General features: G+C 39.4%; 1 protein-coding gene across 1 annotated transcript; it reads right to left on the bottom strand.

Annotated features, from left to right (window-relative positions):
- Nucleotides 1-400: 400 nt before the first annotated feature.
- On the bottom strand, nucleotides 401-18,989 carry LOC131236723 (L-galactono-1,4-lactone dehydrogenase, mitochondrial). The gene is made up of 6 exons (XM_058234108.1): nucleotides 17,979-18,989; nucleotides 11,752-12,002; nucleotides 11,326-11,511; nucleotides 10,334-10,754; nucleotides 3,436-3,576; nucleotides 401-878 (listed from the first exon to the last, which is right to left on the bottom strand). Exons 1-6 carry the CDS (start codon nucleotides 18,627-18,629, stop codon nucleotides 720-722), a joined length of 1,809 nt encoding a protein of 602 aa, XP_058090091.1. The 5' UTR covers nucleotides 18,630-18,989; the 3' UTR covers nucleotides 401-719.
- Nucleotides 18,990-23,036: the final 4,047 nt, after the last annotated feature.

The raw sequence follows: 23,036 nt of genomic DNA, 5'->3' as shown, positions 1-23,036 counted from the left end.
GGCCAGGTTCTCTGCAGCTATGGATTCGGGCAAAAGAGAGCAAGCCTGATGTACAAAAGAATGATGATTAATTTCTCATAATCCAAACTACTAGGTTTTTCTTAGTCAGCTGTGGAACTCTCTTTTTGACAGTCAGAATTTGAGTAATCAATTGCATTCTTATGCATGCTCTGAGCATTAGTGTTCCGCAGTAACTCTTGCAAATTGTTCCTGCGACCCTTTTGCAATAGCAGCGGACCTATTGTAGGTCTTTGCTGTGGGTTCCTCGCAATCCAATGGTCAGATTTGCAGTAAAGCACTGTGGATCTCTTAATCCCAGCTGATGGTCCAGATCCAGCAATTGGATTCGCATCCCATCTACATTGCTGATGACCCATTTGGTGTGAGAAGAAAAAATCAGTGAGCCACAGAAAGACAAGCATCTTCTCAAACTAAAATACCCTAGTGAGACGTATCTGATGTTTATTTCAGTAAAACAATAGGCTGCAGTCAAAGTGACAACCTTAAGAATGAGGTGTTGAGCACCATCACCCCACAAGGAGAGACTTTCTTATCTCGAATGCTTTCAATAATGGACCCCTGTTCTATTAACTCTACACATTTCCCGTGGTTGCATCGATGCTCAATGTTGCTAGGACGAGAAACCAACTAGTATAAATCAAGGTAGCTGACTCAAAACTGACAAAAAATAAAGAAAAAAGATCATGTTTCCCAATACCTCAACTGGTTTCTGGTACTGGGAACAGCTTCTCTAACATGCCATTCGAAAGGATTCTGTTGGGATCCAATTCCCTGCGTGCTTTATTGTATGCATCGACTGGAAAACGCTTCCTCAGTCTTTCTTGGAGTGCAGCAAGCTTTTCCTTGTCCCTTGGAACCTGCAGAAAGAGTTACATGAGCATTAGCATGAAAGGTAAATTACAAGGCCAAAATTTCCAAAAGCTAACTACCTCTTCCTCTCATCATGATGCTCAAACATGTAAGTTAAGAAAAGAGCGAACCCCAAAAAATTAAAAAAGCTCAATTGGGAAAATAAAATAATGCCTCATCCCCACATTTTTAACCTTGACTAATTAATTACTGTTAATATTTATTGCAAGTAAAGAAGCCTCCGACTCAATTTCTCAAATTCCAAGACTAACCTACCATGTGTTTGTAACCTAAACATGTCTCTGCTCCAAAAGCTAGCTAGTCATCTGACTGGAAAACCAGAGAGAGATGTTGCTTATTCCATGAAAACCATCATGGTGACTCCCCTTTCAAAAGGGAATCAGCCATCATAAAAACCATCATGGTGCTTATTCCATGAAATGTTGTCGGAGTCAGCTTCATGCCATAGTTCTTCGTGACTACCCTTATTTCCTGAAATATGTTGTGAAGTCACCTTTGACAATAATTGGCATATCAAACTGCTCCTTAATACAGTGGATCCCCGTTGAAGGTGAATCATTAAGTTGGCAGCCCAAGATGCCCAGAAAAAGAAAACATAATATTCCCTGAGGTCATGAACCAAACCCCCAATACTAGCGAGACAAAGATTCCCAAAGGAGCTACCATCAGGATTGAGATTCAGTGGAATACAAGATGTCTAGCATTCCAAGAACACTATGAAAGCACAACACATTTGTCAATACCTTACGGACCTAGTTAATATTTCAGCTTTAGTGCCATATATGGTTGCTTGGTGCATGGAGAGAAGTGGCAGCATATTCAGTGTGGGAGTGTTGTTTCAAACTGTTAGTGAGTATAAACAACTAGGAAGCAAGAACAGGAGTGCAAGTCCAAAGCATGGTCTGGAGCAGGGGGTGGAAGATTCATGCAACTTAGCACATAATAATTAAATCATCTTCTCCGCTTTCACCCAGCAATTTGGAGGCCACTACCTTGTATTACTCTTGAAGGAGAAAATAGTCAATTAGTAGATTAAATACTCATTCTTGTGATCCGTTGATTTCTTCGAAAGCAGAGTTATTGGAAACACTATCAAGGGATTTTTAAAGCAAAATTCATCAGGAATTCGGATTTTACCAAATAATTCCTGGAGGAACTGAAAATCCCGGGCAGTGCTTTTTTAGGGGAGAAATTACATAAATGCTGTGAATCGAGAATTGTGGGCCTCCCTTGGCATGTTCCTGACATCCAAGAGGACCAGCAGATGCACCCCACCACACCATCATTATCAGACAAACCAAAAATCTGGCTGATCCAATCATAAGGTGGACCAAGCCATAATAAAAATAATAATATACACCACTCAAAAACATCCAAATCCATGTGTAACCCATTTAATGATTCAATCGGCCAAATTTTTTGTTCATGTGATTGCCATGGTGGGTTCATATGTTAAATATCGACGATATCGGCCGATATCCCACGATATATCTTGTATCCCACCATTGCAATACAAAACGCATAAGTAGTACAATATATCCCACATGTTCGATCTGGTGAGCATTTTCAAATTTCAATCCTTTATTTTATGTAAATCATGTTAAATTAGTGTCAAATTGTTACAAATCCATGATTTTTCATTTTTTATATGAAGAGCTTCGATTTCAAGATTTGGAGGAGATTGGCTGAGTTGCAAAAATTTGGAAAAATCAAAATTTCCCAATTTCTCAAAAATCTTTTGCAATCTTTGTGTCCAAACATCAAATCAAACATGTATCTAACCTAAGTCTAGTGATTCTTCTTTTGCTTTTAAATGTATTGCTTGTGTTTCCACAAGTCTTCTTACATTTTTAAATTATATGAATAGACATTGAATATACTTGCATCAATTCAGTTAGACAACGTATAGATTAGGACCCCATACATTAAAAAAAAAAAAAAGATTTTTTTTTTTTTTTTTTGTAATGTTTTGATTTGTAAGTGTGTATTGACGTCTTTTTTTAACAATTACTGAAGTTTCTTTGAAAAGTTCAACCAATTTTCCAATGTTTCCAACAACAACGATACATTACACAATACAACCGATATATCCCATGCAATAACCGATACATATCCATATCCCAAGAATGCGATATGTAACGCAATACCGATATTTCGAACATTGCATATGAGACATGGGCCCCACAATTCTCAACTTCACTACTTTTTAAAGAAAAAAAATAAACAAAGACATTTTAGTAAGTTCACCCTCAAAAAGCATCTCCATGGAAATTGGTCTCATCCAGGAATTGTTTGGTGAAATGCAAATTTCTGAGGAATTTAGTGGTAAAATCACTATTATAATCAAAGCCTACAGAAAGTTGTTTAATGAAACAAATGCTCTTGACATTTCTGAAAACAAACTATGCATCCCCTCTATATCAAGAATGGAAATCATTTCTGGAAAGTTTCAAGACAAGGTGGAATCCATTGATTTTGTTGAAAAATACAAATTCTATAATTTCATGTTACTTATGGTCACTATACCCAGGTTCTGATTCGTACCTCAATCTTAGCCCAATGTTCATAAGCAGAATATTCATCCCATAGCTGGCTCTGTGTCAAATGCCTGTAATTGAAGAACTCTTCTGTTATCTCCTTCCGCTGACGAGCATCTGAAGTAGGAAGGTACATGATTATTCCCACCTGGTAAACAGGAAAAACAAGCAGGTAAGCAATTTAAAAAGAAAAAAGAAGAAGAAAACTGAACTTGTCAATGCCAGGAAGCGGCAGAATAAGCATACTTCTATTGCAGGTGCACCATCATCATAGCCTTGACCAAGCTATTTGGGTTGGAAAGGATATTGATGCAAAATGGCATTGGGTTCAAGTCCCTAGACCCCCAGGGAGGTGTGTGGTCATATTGGAATTCATTCCCCAGGGGTTTTTTATTTTTTATTTTTTATTTTTTATTAATATAGCAATGCAAATTTATTAGCACCAAACAAAAGGAGCATATAAACATGCCTTTTTAGTTGGCAAGCCTAAATAACAAGAGCGTATAAACTTCAATGTATTTCAGGCTCCACCTTTGTATTGGCAAAACTGCCAAACATCTATGAGATAAAGTTATTAAACAGGTAGAAAAGAATCTTTTTAGGTGGAAGAGCTGGCGCATCTCGTTAGGAGGAAGGGTCACATTGATCAAAGCGGCTATGCCAAATCTCACAATCTACTTTGTCTCCCTTCAAATGTCCGACCTTGGTTTGGGAAGGCTAGACAGGTTGAGCAAGGATTTCCTGTGGTGTGGTGCTGAAAAGAAGCACAAGCATCACCTTCTGCTATGGAATGAGCTTTGCAAGTCATACAAGGGGGAGTTGGCACAAGGAACCCTGAGCAGATGAATAAGTTGCTAGTTGGTAAATGGCTATGGAGGTTTAGAATGGAAGGAAGGTTGTGGAGAGAGGAGATTGTTAGCCGGTATGGCGTGTAGGAAGGGGGTTGGTGGGGGAAAGTCTCGTCTCTTTGCAAGGCCTTTGGATAGTGGAGGGAGGTCCTTAGTTTGGCGAATAGGTTCAAGGAAGGGGTCCGGTTTTCTTGTCGTGATGGGAAGAGGATTCGATTATGGGTAGATTTATGGATCGAGCAGTGTCCTAACCTTGCTACGGATTTTGAAGTGACCGTTGAACAATGCTATTCTATATCTGATGGTGAGGCCATTTGGTCTCCTCCCTGTCAAAGGAATCTATTAGATAAAGTAGAGGACCCCACTCGGCTTCTGGATTGGCTTCAGTTCATCAAGTCATTCTTAGGTGATAGGGACTCGCTGGCGTGGTCTTTGGAGAAGTTGAGTCACTTCTTGGTCCGCTCCTTTTACAAGATGGTGTGCTCCCCTTCTTCGGAAGTGAGTAAAGGTCTTTTGTCCTTCTCCTAGCACTATGGTGTCCCCCTCCAAAAGTCGTGGCTTTCGCATGGTTGATGCAAGCTGATATGGGCCCACGATCCATGGGCTAGACTCAGGCCCATTAAGCATAAGCCCAAGCCCAACAATTGGCCCGTCAATTAGGATGCCCAAGCCTCCTATTTAGGCAACTAACTTATTTAGGTAATTAGCTAAATATTTTTAAATGCATTTTTATTTATTTTTCATATTCGTAGAAGTCATTGGTTGTCAACGACATTATAAGTTTTCCTTTTATGTACGTTTCAAAAGCTTATATAAGGGCCTGGGATGAGTAGTATCAAGGGACCTTTTGAATTGAATAAAAAATTCTACATTGTTTTCTTCTATATTTTGTGATTCTTGTGCTTAGTTTGGATGTGCCTAAGCTTAGGCAAATCCTCCCCTTCAACCAACTGTGCCAATTTGGTATCAGAACGGGTTCCAGTGACTGGATTGAAATCCTTAATCAACAACAATCTCAATATTATTGTTTTCAATTTCTTTAATCATAAAATTTTGTCTCTTTTCTTCTCTTTTTTTTTTCTTAATTAATCCCATCCTTCCTACCCCACATTCACCTCTTTTTTTTCTTTTCTTTTTTTTCCTTTTACAAAGCCCAAAAGTCTAATTGAAAAGGAGAGACTTTGAAAAAAATTTGGCAGCCCTCTACCTATATAATCTAGCCCATTAAAACCCAAAATCAGCCTCATTCCAGCCCATTAAAACCTCCAAAAAATTAGCCACACCCCAAGCTATTAAAACCCTCCAAAATCAGCCATATTCCAAACCATTAAAACTCTCGAAATCAGCCCTATTCCAGCCCATTAAAGCACTCAAAATCAGCCCCACTCTAGCCCATTAGAACCCCAAAAAATCAGCCACATCCCATTCCCAGCCCATTAAAACCCCCCAAAATCAGCCATATTCCAACTCATTAAAACCCTCAAAATCAGCCCATTCCAACTCATTAAAACCCCCAAAAATCAGCCATGTCCCAGCCCATTAAAACCCTCCAAATCAGCAATATTTCAGCCCATTAAAACCCCGAAAATCAGCCCCATTCCAGCCCATTAAAATTCCCAAAAATCAGCCACATCCCAGCCCATTACAATTCCTAAAAAATCAGCCATATTTCAACCCATTGAAAGCTTAAAATCAGCCCTATTCCAGCTAGAACTGTACACGAGTCGAGTTAGCTAGGTCAGCTCGCACGACTCGGCTCGGCTCGAAATTGGATTCGAACAGAGTTGAGCTGGTTTTTGGAGCTCGAAAAAATTTTGAGCCGAGTTTGAGCTTGACTCAACTCGAACCTCAACTCGGATCGAATCGGCTCGGTGACTCGGTTATTTTTATCTTAATGCTACTCGCCAAGTGTTTGATGAAATGACTCAACGGAGTGTTGTGATGATGCTCACCAAGTATTTGATGAAATGACTCAACGGAGTGTTGTAATGGTGCTCGCCAAGTGTTTGATGAAATGACTCAATGGAGTGTTGTTTCAGGTGCATACATTCTCTGCAAAGTCGGTTGGTGGCGAAAAAGGAATGGATACAAAACAAATCACTATGAAAAGGAAAAAAAAAAAAGCTTCACACCATAGGACTGCCCTCATATCTTGTTTTTTATGCTGCTCGCTGAGTGTTTGATGAAATACCTATAAAGTGTTGTTATTATTATGCATTCTATGAGAGATTGAAGATGCATTGTGTGCGTTTGAGAAAATGTCGCACAAGCTCAATCTCGGCTTGAACTGGCCCGGGCTGCTGACCGAACCGAGCCGAGTTTGAGCTAGGGTTAGCTGTTGGCCGAGCCGAGCCAAGCCGAGCTGTGCCAAGCTCGACTCGGTTCAACTCATGTACAGCTCTAAATCCAGCCCATTAAAACCCCAAAATCAGCCTCATTCTAGCTCATTAAAACCCTTAAAAAACCACCCTATATTATTTCCAATACTTTAGCAACATCAACCCCTAATACGAATGTCTACCCATAGTGGTCACATCAATCGAGGGAGGCTTTCCGATCAACAGTGAGACAATTGCATTGGTCCTCAGGAGTCTATTTATGGCTACATATAACGGCTCTTTGCAGAAAGAGATCATGACGCTATAGAGACACCCAAGAAAGACGATATCACCAAGAAAGTATGAGTTGAAGTTCTAAACTTTATGCATCGTCTTTATGCAAAAGCTTTTGTCGACTCGATTCCAATGCTTGAATATTATTTTGCATGGTATGACGTGAACGATATCCAACGAGTGGCCTTTGTCAAATTCAAGCCGAAAGGTCCAACAAGAATCTGACGGCGAAGCATTGACAACGACAATCTCATCATGGGTCATCCTGCTATCGCCAGGTCAAGTGACATGAGAGAGAAGTTGGAAAATAAATATTTGACTTCACATTACATGGATACTCTTCTCCAGGAGCTCCTTGAGTTCAAATAAGGGACTTTATTGGTGGATGACTACAATGAGAAGTTCAATAAGCTTTTTGTCCGTTGTAAGTTGACAGAGAAAGACCGCATAATAGTTAACCATTGTCGAGTACAATTACGCCAAGAAATCCAGTGTGAGATGGTCATGTATGATTTTGAGTCAGTTAATAATGTTCATCAGAAGGCTCGATGAGTTGAACAGCAGCTACGGCAGCAAACTCTTTGACGTTTTGCTTCTCCAACCGAGGAACCTTTTATGAGAAATGGGCAGGATCCATATTTAACTACACTCCACCACAAGGCTACCGACCACCTCTCTACCATTTTCAGTAACACTCATAGATGCAGACTCCGCTTGTAAGGTCACCACAACCCTTTCAGCGCCCTCCATCACAAAACTCATACCAAAGGCAACCAACATTGCAGGGACAAGTCACCAAAGGCGAGTTCGTAATCCTAATCCTCCCCTTAGGCAAGAACGGTGAGGTGTAGACTGTTATTGTTGCAGACAAATAGGACACTTTTCTAATAATGTCTACAAGGCGGAACCTCCATTACTACCGTGGTAATGAGGACCCCTACCATTTGGACGACCCTAACTATTACGATGAGCATATCGAGATGGAACAACCCTATGCAAAACCAGTATCACAACCAAAAGACTTTCCTATTGAAACTACGGTTGAAGCTAAGGTTGAAGGCCCTACTCTACCATACGCCACCTCCGTACCACCACTGAGGAGGAGGAAGACTAGCAAGGGACCATTGTTTTCCGTATGGGAGTAAAATGCCAAGGTAGGTTATATAACCTGATTATCGATGGCAGTGGTGCAATAAACATCATATCTCAAGAGGTGATTGATAAGCTCAAATTGCCAACTGAAAGGCATCTAAAACCATATAAGGTTGCGTGGGTTGATGCCATTGTCATCCCATGACTCGAAGGTGTTTGGTGTCCTTTAAATTAGCATCTATGAGGACGACATATGGTGTGACATAATTCCAATGAATGTCACCAACATCTTTCTCGGTCGACCTTGGCTCTTTGACTGAAAAGTACAAACCGGTGGTGAGACTAACACACATACTTTTCTATGGCAAGGTCATCAAATCCAGCTTTGCCTGTTGTAGCCTACATCACCCCATTCATCTACGCCCCCATTATTGACATTAGCTGCTCTTTCTAACTCCCATGTTCTTACAATGCGAAAATTCAAGGAAGAAAGCAAGGAAAAAGACGTATTGTTCGCTCTAGTCACTATATATATATATATATATATATATTGCAGGAGCCCGATGCTGATCACGATGAGTCTCATTTTAATGAAGTCAAATCCATGATCCATGACTTTCAAGATTTGGCCCTTGATGAACTTCTTAAGGAGTTGCCTCCACTGCAGGATATTCAGCATATCATAGATTTGGTTCCTTTATCCATAGAGTTGAAACCAAATGCAAAAGTTAATGATTTCATCCACCATATGCAGCAAGTGCATGATGAAATTCGATGCAATATCATTGTAAGTAATGAAAGTTATAAGCAACATGCAGAAGGAAGACGTCGTTTTGTCGAATTTGCGGAATGCGACATGGTTATGGTCCAGATTCGTCCTGAATAGTTACACCCCGAATCCTTAAAAAATAATAATAATAATAATAATAATAATAATAAAATAAAAATCAATCTTCGCAATGCGGGACCGTTCAAAATTATAAAGAAGATTAGTGTCAATGCATATGTTTTAGATCTCCCACCAGATTTATCTATCAGTCATACTTTCAATGTGGACGATCTTTTTATATATCGCGGACACCATACTAATGATGGTATCGAGGAACAAGCTATCACACTTCCAACCATTTTACCACCTACATACACGATCATTGATGTTTTTGACAACCAATTATCACACACCACGGTGGTTACTATAAGTTTTTCGTTCGCTGGCAAGGACGACCTCTTAACCTCTATGAACAATATCAGGCCACTAACTCGCCGAAGTCGAGTTCTTTCAAGCAAGGGAGGACTGATACAAGCTGATATGAGCCCACGATCCATGGGCTAGGCCAAGGCCCATTAAGCCTAACCCAACAATTGGCCCATCAATAAGGAGGCCCAAGCCTCCTACTCAAGCAACTAGCATATTTAGATAATTAGCTAAATATTTTTAAATGCATTTTTATTTATTTTTCATATTTGTAAAAATCATTAGTTGACAGTTGTCAATGACATTATGAGTTTTCCCTTCATGTATGTTTCAAAAGCTTATATAAGGGCCTGGGATGATTAGTATCAAGCGACATTTTGAATTGAATAAAAAATTCTGCATTGTTTTCTTCTACTTCGTGTGATTCTTGTGCTTAGTTTGGAGGTGCCTATGCTTGGGCGGTTCCTCCCCATCAGCTGGTTGCACCAATGGTTCATGGGTAGAAATAAGATTCTCACAATTAACAAACTCCTCAAAAGATCAATGGTTATTCCTAATTGTTGCGTAATGTGTATGAGGGATGTGGAGTCAGTTGATCATCTGTTCATCGATTGTCCGTTTGCGCAAAAGGTATGAGAGAAATTTCTTGCTTTCTTTTAGCTGCCATTACATGATGTCAGGTCCATTACTAGCCTCTTCTTAGTGTGGCATGGAGGACAGATTGTAGGAAGAAAAAAAAAATGATGATCTAGAGGCCAGTTTTAATAGCGGTGATTTAGGCAATTTGGGGTTTTCTAGGGGGAAGGGGCAAAATTGGGACAGAGATGTATGTATATAAGAGGACTAAGTTAGATGTAATAGGTGGGTCTCATGTATGAAGAGCTTTCACCAAAGTGATTGGTCTTTATTTTATGGGTTGTAGCTGTTGGGTACTTTTCGAGCCTTTTAGTGCTCCTTTCAATTGGACGGATTGGATATGAGATGTTGAATATACATACATACATACGATGAAGTTTCTGCATAAAATTATATGATGAAGATGGGAATAAGCAACTTAATAATCAAGCCGCAAATACAAGCCATGCCAAGTATATTCCCAACTAATTGGCATCCATGGGTCAAATTATGCACAGAGAGAAATATCAAGATGGCAGTTACCCATGAGAATATGTCTTCTTCTACGGGGCTTGAGGCCGGACTCATGAGACTCTGGCTGCGAGCTGTCCAACGTTGCTCTATGGGAGCAGGTGCTGGTATCCCTTCATTCTGTATGAGCTGCTTCAGCTCTTCCATGTAGTCTAGGTCTTTCATGCTTGGCTTTGAAAGTGTCCCTGCTGGAAAACATGTCTCTGAGACCCACTGCTGCCCACCACAATCAAAGCCCAAAATTTCATCACTCCAACCTACTCTATATCCCTCTGACTTCCTCCAGTACTCAGCCTCTGCTTGATTGACTTTTATGACATGCTCTTTGTTGAGAGGATCAAGCGCAAGAAGTTTATCTCTTAGCTCTGTAAATGACAGTTCGTTTATGTCTGACTCATTGCTTTCTGATGGTTTAGTACCTGTTTCAACAGTTCTGCAAACAACTAAAGTGGCAGTTAATCAACTGAAAATTACTTGCAAAGACAGAAACAATGATCCATATAGAAATTGTATTAGGAGTGGCACTCAAAAGAATCACTAAAGCACGTCTTGGACAACCCACAAGCAAACAAAATGGGTGACATTATGTGAGTGGGTTTTTGGTATAAGGTACCAATCAAGGACATCCTGTAACAGCTTTGCAGCCTCTGATATCATTTTGACAAAGAAAATAGTTATTTGAAAACATGTTTTATTTAGCCAAACCTGATTAAGATCGATATACACCATCATCTGAACTGTGGGTGTGGGGTATGAATGATCTAATGCAAAAAATAAAAAATACAGATTATTTTTTTATAAGGAAAAGAAAAGAGTTCAAAAAAGAAGAAGAAGAAGAAGAAGAGAAGATATGAAAGTAATACATCAGTTTATTTGGCCTACTTAAATTTTAAATCATTTTCTACTGTCTGGACCTGAGCCAACTCAGCTGTGACAAATATATCTGACATTGACAGGATACAATAGCATGCATGTTAATTAGTCAAATCATTTTAATGTTTTACCTGTATTTTTGAAGTGAATCATGGTACAACTCGCGAACATCCTGTAATGCTTCATCGTTTGAATATTTAGGTTTAAACTTTGGCAGACCTTTCCATTTTGGGAGAGGATTGCACTGCACAACCACAACTGTATCGGTATATGGTATCCACAGGTATTTCACATGCTTATTGTCAGCTAGCCATTTCCTGCAAATTATAAAATAAAATTGTGACTCTCTAGTGTGGTGATAGAAAAACACTTGAGACCAAGATACCTTCTTTAAAGTTGAATCTAGCAAAAAATCATTCAGTTGACCTTGTGCACCAAAGAGCCAACCCCAAATTGCTGGAAGAAAGGCTAAGATGATGTTGACGATGAGTTAAACTTGTCAACGTTATCTCAACACCAGTCATCTGATAAGTATAAAGAATAAGAAATATAGTTACTTGTGATTTTTCTTGATCTCTTTGATGTTAGAGACAAATGTATGTTCCACAAGCTCCTGTCTCTCAACGCATTGAATCGTGACTTCCGCAACCACTCCAAGGCCCCCAAGTCCACAACGGGCTAGATAAAACAGTTCAGGATCTTTCTCACTTGAAACCTCTATTGTTCCCTTTGCAGGGGTAACAAGTTTCATGCTGATGATCTGCTCATCAATTGGAGGCAATCTTGCACCAGTGCCATGTGCACCAACCTGAAGACATGTGAATCCAAATGAGCATGCTAGATATTAAAGATGTGTTAGAATCCTACAATTTACGTTCAAAACTCATGACTCGACTTGATTCTCAAGAAAAACAATTCATGGCAAAAACCCAAATCCTGTATTGATGAAGATTTTACATTAACTGTCTGACTCATTCAAAAATGGAATTGTATTGGGATTAGTAACTGCTAATGGTTAAGAAGATGAAATGAAATTGCTTAAAATACTGGAGCTGGCATCCTGATGATGATTGATTGGTCAAGATCCTATATGTAATCCATTACTACGAATGCCATGAAATAGTTAACTTGACTAACATTGGACCCGCATTAAGACTCTTTGGACGGATAACAGAAATTTCTTTTATGGAAAAAGAGAGAATACAACAGTCCCTACAACACCCACAGCTTGAGGGCAAACAAAACCACAACAGGCACAAAAGGGAACAGAAAAACTCAGACAGATACAACAAACCCATCAGCCCAATCTCATCGTCAATCTTTAGCTCAGTTCTGAAGGCTCCAGCTTTCGCATTAAGGTCTGATTCCTCATTAGCTTCTCTAGGCACATGCAAGAAGGATGCCTCTGGTCTTTGAATAAGTTAAGCACCTCTTCAGCCTTCAAGCATATCAGCAACCATCCATGGGCATTTGCTGGAGCTTGCCCAAGATATTGCATTTTTGGGATCTCTCTCCACCAAAGCTGGGAAGAAGTTGAACTAGATTGGATGTGCAATGTTAGAGTTACAGATTCGGTCATACTTATTTTATTTATTCATGTTCTTTTATGGGTAATGATCAAAGAATTTATTGAGGGAAAAATAAAAGAAAGATCAAAAAGCTAGGGCCAAGGATCAAAGAAGATCACCAAGCAAGGGTGAAAAGTCCCACATATAAAGACCTATTCCTTAAACTCTCCTTCAACTTACAACCAGTGATGTCATTTGCCTCCATGAACATGCTTTTGTCCTCTCTATGAACATGTTCAAAGATGTATCTAAACATAAGAGCTTCCAAATTTCAGAGAAGATGTAAGCTTCCATGGCTTCAAATTGTCTATAGATGCTCAACCACTAACGTTTCTGAGCCCCCTTCAAGGCGAAGCCCCCCCTAAGAGAACAGCAAAGATGATACAAACACCATCTCTAAAGATATTTCGCCTCATCTGTATCCAAATTCCTCCCATCTAGCAGGGTTAAAGGTTTTTCGCATAATATAGTTACTGTCTGTAATGAGACCCCCGACTCTAGAAGGTCCTGAACTGCCAACTGAAGATTGGGTTTGAGAATAACAGAATGGGTTTCGCTCCACAATAAAGAAAAAAAATTTGCCTGCCTCTTTTTTTTCTCTCTTTGCTTTAGTTGCTTTCATTTTTCTGCTGCAGATTAGCTTGGTGTATTCCAATTTTGTTGGATCAACATGTTAGGCAGTCCACTGTGTTCAAAACAAAGGCAAGGAGTTTAACAGTCCTTGAGGCAATTCTTTGTAGCTTATTAATGAGTTGAACGAAAGTTGGCCAAGGGCATGGGCTGTCATAGTGATGCATTCCAATTGTCAAATCAATGAGAATCTGCTACCCGAGTAACTAGAATAGATACAAGTATTTGAATTAATTTCATAAACTCAACAAGTGCAGTGCTCTCTACCTCCGAGAACAACCATTTTTATAGATCCTAAAGGTACATCCTAGATTCCTATGAAATCTTTAATAAAGATCTTCCAACTCTTATTCATCAACAAGGAAAAAGAAAACTCTTAGATTGATTTGGAATCCAAGTAATCTACCCCAAGCTCATAAGAGAATCAACATTAACAACTATAACATTCTATTTAAGTTTGTCAGATAGCAACTATGGACGCCAAATTTTAGCCTCCAAAATTAGCAGCAAACAGACCAACTATTCATTACATGATAATGTTCCCCCAAATTGGAAAGAACTCAACTACTTCACACAAGTGCTAAAGGTCCCCATCCAACTTTTCAATTCATTGCTTTTTTTTAAGGATAATGAACTTATTTTATTAAAAGCCTGCTTGAAAACTTACAAGACAGCAAAGAATACACAACAACAGAAAAAAACAGAAAAAACATTACAGCCCCAATACAGAAGAGACACCAAGAAGATTGGCATCTTTTAGCTTCACTGTCCACTCGATGGCATCCCCCTTAGATTTCTCCGCTGCCTCTTCCCACGGACCCACTTAGTTGTGAAAGCACCATCCATTGCATTTCCCCCAAATATTCCACAAAACTGCAAGCATGATCAATCACCAAAGGCTAAACTCTCCTTAGGAAGCTGGACCCCATGCCACGTCCAGAACATTTGGACAACTGAAAGAGGCATCAACCAAGCAATGTCAAAAAGCTTTAGAATATGTGACCACACTTGATACACAAAGGGACAATGAATGAACAAGATATCAATCAATTCCGCTTCATTCATACAAAGAGGGCAAATTTTGGGAAGGATCATGGCGCTTTTCTGAAGTTTGTTGACAGTTAGGGCATGCTCCTCCCTACCAAAAAGCATGAAAAAACTAGCGATTTGTAGAATTCACCGAGCCCCAGATCTTCAAATAAAAAGACTTGACTGAGAATTTGCCAAATGGGGAAGCAATTCAAACCAAGGAATCTTCCAAATCCAAATAAGGGATGACACTGTGAAGTCGAACCAATAGCCTAGCAAAGTCCTTCGCTCCTCATAAAATAAACCCCTGTTGCACCAGTGACACCATACCCCCCTCCCACCATTATTGGGGGAGAAGCAACTAGCCCTAGACACATCTGGGGATAAATCTTGACAAATCTGGAAACTCCACCACCAAAGGGCTATCACCTCACCACAGATCCTCCCAAAAACGAATCCGTCTTCCATTTCCAAGAGAAAAGATCATACCAAGTTCGACCAAAGAAGCTACCGAGATAATGGCTTTCCATATCCCCAAAGCACTATGATACAAAGACCTTTTAACCTCCAAGCCATACTTAGATGCAATGACTTCCCTTCATAGTTGATACAGGACGGATGACCTAGCCTAGAATGATGCAATGAGATCATCAACAGATTAACTAGAACAATTTAAAGCACAAAATAATACTAATCAATCACAAGCTTGATGAATTCAAGTATTTAACTATGCTTAGATTCAAGACTAAATCACAACCCGTCGGCTAAATCTTATAAAACATGATTAGATAGGACCTATGGAAGGTAGGACTTCCATCTAGTATAGGAATTGTTCTCAATTTAAATTGGTTCACTTAGTTTGTGAGGGTTTTGGTAGGTTAGGGTTAGGACTTTAGGATTTGGTAATCGGATTTTGGAAATTAGGGTTTTGGGGAATTAGGATTTTAGGAAACTAGGGTTAGGATTTGGGAATTAGGGTTTAAATTGGGGAAAACAAAGGATGAAAGGGAAGGGGAGGCTGACCATATGGACAACCGTTGAAGTCTGTCCGTACGGTTGTACGAGCGGTTGGGTATGGCCAGGTATGGTCGTATGGGTGTGCAATTAGGAGTGGTTGGATGGGAGTTTGGGACGAGTTAGGTTGCGCGTGTATGGATTGGAAGAGGGAAGAACATGAATGGGAGATGGAGTTGGTTTGTTGTTGGAGAGAGAAGAAAAGAGATCTAGAAAAGAGAGAGAGAGAGAGAGAGAGAGAGAGAGAAATATCTTTTGATTTAAGAGAATGAGAAAGAAGGATAACTTGCATTCCCTCCATGGCATCGCGCTAATTCACTCCAATCACAGGAGATTTGCTTCATCTCAAAGCAAAGAGAAAGAAGAACTTTTTTCATATATTCAATAATGGGCTAAGGTGTGAACGTCCAAGCCTTTATAGTCTCATAAATGACTTTTTACAAAATGACGCTCTCAGATAAAAAGCTTCACATAAAGACACTCAATAAATTAAAATTTGTTCCTAAGTCCCTAAACTCAGCAAAAATATAAGCTAAACTAAAAATAACAAACATATAAACAACTAAACTATTTTGTGGCCTACAATTAAGATGTCCAATGACGATGATCAAATGGTCATAATGGTCTAACTAAGTAGCCCATATGCATCTTCCTAGCATAAGGCCTTCAAAGATGCATAATCATGCATGCGGGGTCTTCAACGGACTAGACACTCGAATTGGGCCCACGGAGCCCCATGTATGCATCACCTAGCCATAAAGAAATGGGAGCTCTCCTCCTCCTCTGGTATACTCTGACTGGTGCCCGAATGTCCTCATCAATAGCTTACCTTCTTCCATCCCAAACCTCCAATGCCACTTGCCAAGAAGATTAATATATCGCTCATAATCCTTGCACGATCAAAATGGGGCTTGTTCTTTAATTTTACCAAGTATTGCTTATATCAGCCTAGTTTGGCATCGGTGGTCTTCATGCACAAATCTTGTCTAATTCCTTCTTTGGGAATTATTTAGCATATAAATAATTATATTGTCTTGCACATCAAGCACCTCATCAAGGTGCTCAAACAAATCGGCCACATTGAAAGTCAATGAAATATATAAGCCATCTATTAACTCAATCTCACAGGTATTGTTACCAAACTTCCTTTTGTCTCAGCATGGAACAATATTCTTGGACTTGAGTTTGTAATAAGTCCCTTCGGGAATCTTTCTTTGTGTAGGAAAACCGGACCAAGTCACCTTCACCATATATCTTCTCTTGAAAATATTCATTCGTAGCTTCTCGATACTTCGCTTTGCTCTCTTTGATCTTCTCCTCGCTTTTGTTCTTTCTTTCAAATTTTTACAAGCTGACAACTTTTGCTCGTATCAGTGTTGTCCAAGCTCAAAATCATATGATTCATAATCAATTCACATCATATCTACGGGTGTACATTCCAATCATACACCCAAATCACAAATCTTAAATAATCGTGCAATTATCATACAATTATCTAATCGAATTGTACGATTCATATCGGGTTGTGTGTGTGTACAATACAAATCGTACACCCAAATCACAAATCTTAAATAATCATTCAATTATCATACAATTATTGTATCAAATCGTATGACTATCGTAGATAATCGTAGAATTGTGTAAATGGGCCCAAAATTACATTTAAAAAAATAAATATTTTTATTCATATTTCCTTCTTTATTTTATCCTTTTGATTATAAAACATGAAAAAGGCCCTCTCCTATGCTTATTCATTTTTTCTTCTTTCATTTTACCCATTTTTTCTTTTTTTTTGCCCCTTTTGCCATTTTACACATGATGATACATACTATATGCATGTTCTCAATTGATAATATCATTATATGCACGTACTTTTCATGGTATATATTGATGGGAAATGGATTGTTGGTGAGTTTTCAATTTGTTTCTGCTTTCTTTGTATTTTTTCAAATGTTTTCTACTTTTTTAAGAAATCAGAAAAAAAATCTTACAATTTGCTATTAGATACGATTCGAACCCTATTATGATATAATATGCGATAGTGTGGCCCATCAATGATGGGTTCCAATCATAGAGTGTGGCCCGTCCATGGGGACAACCAGCAACTACTAAATCAGACCTTGATCAGTTATAGCTAAAAGAAAAATAAACATAAAACTGAATGATACTAGCAATCTAATTCCTAAACCTCATCAAGTGGAAACTACCATGGATGGACCATAGATGTAAGTCAAACTGATCAGACAAACCCAACCCCAGTCACTGACCTTACAAACAAGCAGGAAGACCAAACAAAGGAGAGATGGTGATGCAATCCAGCTATCGAATCAATGAGAATCTCATGCCCGAATCGCCAGAATAGATGAAGTAAGAACTTCATTGGATGGTAAAGAACATCCAATCAGTGTTATATCCGAGCTACAGATCACCAGATGAAATGGCGCCAATCTTATACATGTTCATGGATAGTTTACTCAGACAATTTCACAAAAAATAAAACCTGTTCTTCAAACCCAAAAATTAAAAATAACAAAAAATAAAACCTGGACAATGCCGCCGAGCTGCTGCTCACGTATGGACGCGAAATTCTGTAACGTCAGTCCATACTCCTTAATCCCATCAACGAGCTGCGAAACCCTAGCCCCCGCCTGGACCCTAACCCTCTTCTTCTCCTTATCCACTTCCAGCACCTTATCCATGAGTGCCAGATTCACCATCCCAGCCCGTTGCAGCCCAATACCGTTGGGCGACAATCCAGACCCGACGGGCCGAATCTTCTGCCGCTTCTCATGAGCCTCCTTCACAATATTCTCCAGCTCGTTGAGATTCTCGGGCTGGAGGAAGACTCTGGTCTGGACCTCGTGGGTCCCACTCCAGTTGGAGACGGTGTGGAGGTCGTCAGGGAGGGGTGCGTAGCGAAAGGGGAAGGCTTTCTTGTGTTTGGCGTTGTCGGGGAAGGGGAATGAATAGTAGGTGGCGGCACCGCACCCGAGGAGTAGAAAGAAGTACCCGACGTACTTACGGAATTCAGCATCGGAGATTGAGGATGAGGATGAGGATGATGAGCAGAAAGAGCGAAGGAGGAGATTAGGGTTAGGGTTTGGAGGAGGTGGTGGGGAGATTAGGGTTACGGTTGAGAGATGAGGACGAGGGAAGATTCTTCGGGAGAGATTCAGTGCTCGGAACATTGCCATTTATAGGAGCGGTTGGAGGAGTTGTGTGTTAGAACTTTAGAAGAAGAAATGAAGGAATTTGGAACTCTGCATTGTACTTTCTCTGCCCTACTCCAGCAAGGAATCCATGGAAATCTCCATAGAAACCTCGATCTCCTTCTCAGTCTCTATCTCTCTCTCTCTCTCTCTCTCTCTCCCCCTCAAGAAGGACGAAGGAGATGGAGATAGGCTGCAACGTCATTCTCTCATAACCAAGAAGGAAATGGAGATTGGCTGCAAGCCTGCAACGACTCTCTCACTCGAATTTGTTTAGCCTCTCTCGACTCCAATCGATCGTCTGTCGCCGTCCACTGGGGTGGGCCACGAGTGTCCTGATGATCGGAACCTTCCATGATGTAGACTATATCTTATACGCGACACGTCAGAAACTTGTGCGGAACGGATCATTTCGACCATGAGGTGATATCTGTAGATGAATTTTTAAATAAAAATAAAACTAAAAAAACATCAATGGGGAGCATTCGACTCTAAAAATGGACGGTTAGAATCATCACTGGAGGATGATTGTGAGATAACAGCTTGTTTACGGTAATCGACCGTTCAGACCATCGTACCTTTTGGTGGGCCCAGTGGGTGGCGACGAACGCTGGATCCTGAGTTGCGATGGAGGCAAAATGAGTTGAGAGGCACCTACTTATAATAAATGAGTACAATTAAAACCGTTCAAAATTTGGGACCAACCCTAGATACGTCACATCTCCAAATACAGATTGATTGAGATAGTCTGGCTTCTGATTAATGGGAATTTGTTCGATGAACCTGGACCATTGATTGGTTTTGTTCCGAGAGTCCATTAAATATTAGGGCCTGTTTGATTTTCTAAAGTAAACGCTAACCCTAACTGTGTTGTAAATAGGTCATTTTTATTTATATGTGTAATTAGCACATATTTTTTAGGTTTGATTTGACTCTTACTTTTCTCAATGCTAAAATTGAGAATATTGTCAAATATTTGTGGGGCCCACCATGATGTATGTGGATTATCCACACCGTCCATCCGTTATGCCAACTGAATTTAGGACATGAGCAAAAAAATTAACTAGATTTAAAGTTCAAATTGACCACACCACGGTAAAAAGTGAATCGAACACCCACCGTTAAAAACTTCTTACGGCCACTGTTTACCTTGGTGTGGACCACTTTAATGTTGGATTTGCTTCATTTTTCAGCTCATACCGCAAAATGTCATAATAAAGTAAATGGACAACATGGATATTTCATATACATCATGGTGAGGCTTATAAATTTAAGTTAATTCTTTTGGACTGTTTTCCAGAGCAAGATTACCTGCCTATTTGCAAACGTAATAAGTAAGTATTTAAAAATTGAAAAATCAAATAAGGAGAATGCATACCCCTGCCATAGGCCATGAGCCCAAAAATAAAGCAAATCCAGACCTTCAGTGTACCACACTGCAGTAAGCAGCCGCCCTAATAAAATCCATCATTGAAGTCTTTTTAGGGGGGAGGTTTGTTTGCTGCTCATGACGTGGATGCATATCCTTTACCCATTTTTATATAGTATTTGAAAATATGATATAAAAACTCAACTCATTTTAAATTGAAGCAGCCAAGGAAAATTGAGAAAAGGGGAAAACCAAAGAAAGAATTTACTATCGTTGAAACCTTCCCTCGGATATATTCTAATGTTCATATGTCATGCAAACTATTTATAAGGTTGTCCTCAGTGGGGTGAATTTGAGATCACTAAAAAACTTCATGGCCATTTGGATGTTTCAAACGGTGGTCATTGAATCCCCCTATTTCCTGATCTTTGAATTAACCTGATTATTTGTCTTATTTCCTAAAATGACAACTTCTCACAAATATCATTGCGGGCCCCACCTAATACTTGTGGAAGAACTTTATGCAAAAGGCTTTCAAAGAAATCTGCATCCTCGTAACATGGACGAGGGCTGAAGGAAAACACAAGTATCAAGTTGATCCAAAACTCTGGAATTTTTTAATGGCACACGGTTCCAAGAATTTTCTAATGGGAGCATTTAATCCTGGTGTTGTCTACTTGAGTCTTGGATCTACCTCTTTTTGGGTGCATAACAGAAATGATTAGACAAAGAAATTGAATTACATACACTACTAACTTTGTATGCTTTTATCATATTAAATAAACTCTGCTAGGCCCATGTGAATGTATATACATAATTACATCCGCTGTGAATGTACATACATTACAGCTTGGATGGGTGAATGTATATACATAATTACATCCGCTGTGAATGTACATACATTACAGCTTGGATGGATTCCTGGATCGGCGTTGGCCAGTGGATCCCTAGGGCCTACCTTGATGTATATACACCGTCAATCCATTGTGGCAACTCATTTTAGGGCCCGATAAAAATTGAAGCAAATCCAACCCCCAAGTAGACCACATTACAAGAAATAATGGTGACTAACCATTGAAAACTTCTCGTGTCCCATTAAACTTTTGGATCAAGCTTATATTTGTCCTTTCATTCATCCAAGTTTTTATAACCTTATAAACAGGTTGGATGGCAAATAAACATTTCAGTGGATCCCAAGAAGTTTTTAATAATATGTATTCAATGACCACTATTTCATGTGGTGTGGTACACCTGAGATTTGGATTTGCTTCATTTCTATAATCTGCCTGAAATGATATGTCAAAACCGATGGACGATGTTGATGTAATATACATACATCCCATGGTGGACCTCACAATCAGGGTTCTTGGAGTGGGCCCCACAGATCCTGTTGGATGGATTATCGTACAAGCAGGAGCTGTACGCAATCCACTTCCTTTATAATCCATCTCGTCAATCATGTTCCTTAGTTTTTGGTATTCGGTCTTGTTGGAAATATCCAAGATTCAAGTGGGCCGCACTATAGACTACTGTAAAATCATGCATTAAAGGCTCAGTTTTAAATGGTGGTAAATAGTGCACATGGGTAAAATGGGTTGTGTGGTTGAGAATGATCTTGTGGTGATTAGAATCAATGTGAAATGGAAGGTAGCAAAATCATGTGAATTAAAACAATCAAAATTTTGAAAGTAAACTCACTTCTATAGTATTCTTGAGATTATAAAATAATAAAATAAAATAAAATAAATGGCCAAAGCACATATTTCAATGGAGATATTATATAATTATTATGTCAAATATTACATACTTATTATAATTATTATTAAAATTGATTTACTCAATACATTCTAATTAGAGTCATCCAAACACAACTAAAGATAACAAATCACTTCAATTCCATTTACATGTGATTTGGATTCCAATGTATTTCAATTATGAGCAACCAAATGAGCCCTAAAAACTCTAGATTCGGCTCACCTAAGCTTTTTTTTTTTTAAAGCACGAATGCCGGTGGGTCCATTTATCTTGATGATGCGCTCATAATTTAATCAAATATAAACACCATGGTGAGCCTCACACAACTAATCGTGGGTGTCCCCATCCAAACTGTTACTGGTGGTTTGGCCCCCATGTAGTGCTTGGTTAGCACTAGGACAGTTTATAACTTGGGTTCATAGCTCATCTGAACTGGCGCACCATTTCGACCATGCCATTTCTGGAAGTGATTGCAGATGGTTTGTAGGGTGAAAGAGTAGGATTTTTGTAAGAGGATCTCTCGTTGCGTCATTTTTCTTTTGAATACACTCGCTCCACGTGAGCACACAAACTCATGGCCTCAGTGTTGAAACGCAATGGGTTGGATTCATCCCTTTGAAAGTCAATTTATTAATCAACCTTCCATGTAGTGGACCCAACTATAAATGGTAGGCATTTAAATATAAATATGCATAGGATCAATGAGCTTCAAAGGTGGTCTCTGCTCATGGTCTAGCGGTAGGTTCGCATGAGTTTCAATACTAAGGTTATGGGTTCGAGTACCATTATGGTGTGCATGGGTGTGAGGGTGTGTTAAAAAAAAAAAACTTCAAAGGTTGAAAACAAATTTTAATTAATAGTCAACAATAATTGAAAAAATAAATAAATGAGGGTTAGAATTATATGATTTGTGTGATCTTTTAAACATTGACCACACGTAATCAGACCTACCATATGGGCTGATCAGATCAACACATACCCCTGCCACATGGATTGTGAGAGATGATCGGGTTCTTCATAAACCTTTTCATTTAGCTTGACTGGGCCCCTCTCAATATCGATGTCAGCAGGCCTGGTTAGAGCGGGCTAAGTGCTGTCCAACCCCAGCCTGCATTGTAGTCCCTTGAGCTTGGCCTAAAATGTTCACACTGGGGCCTAAGCGCCGACCTCAAACCAAGCCCAATACTAAGTGGATCACAGGCTACAAAACAAATATGAGCTATGCATCCCCTTTTTATTAGGCTATAATGTTTGCACTCCCCCGATGT

Source organism: Magnolia sinica, chromosome 2 (assembly GCF_029962835.1).
Source record: "Magnolia sinica isolate HGM2019 chromosome 2, MsV1, whole genome shotgun sequence".
Classification (NCBI taxonomy): Eukaryota; Viridiplantae; Streptophyta; class Magnoliopsida; order Magnoliales; family Magnoliaceae; genus Magnolia; species Magnolia sinica.
Note: the sequence above shows the minus strand (reverse complement) of the source record. Positions and strands in the feature narration are given on the sequence as shown.

What these genes read in the sequence shown, in the direction of transcription:
- LOC131236723 (XM_058234108.1), bottom strand. Translation starts at nt 18,629, where the DNA reads ATGGCAATGTTCCGAGCACTGAATCTCTCCCGAAGAATCTTCCCTCGT. An exon ending in GATTCACTTCAAAAATACAG is followed by an intron (nt 10,755 to 11,325) that starts GTAAAACATTAA and finishes AGTTGTTTGCAG; the next exon opens with AACTGTTGAAACAGGTACTA. An exon ending in AACATTGGGCTAAGATTGAG is followed by an intron (nt 879 to 3,435) that starts GTACGAATCAGA and finishes CTCTTTCTGCAG; the next exon opens with GTTCCAAGGGACAAGGAAAA.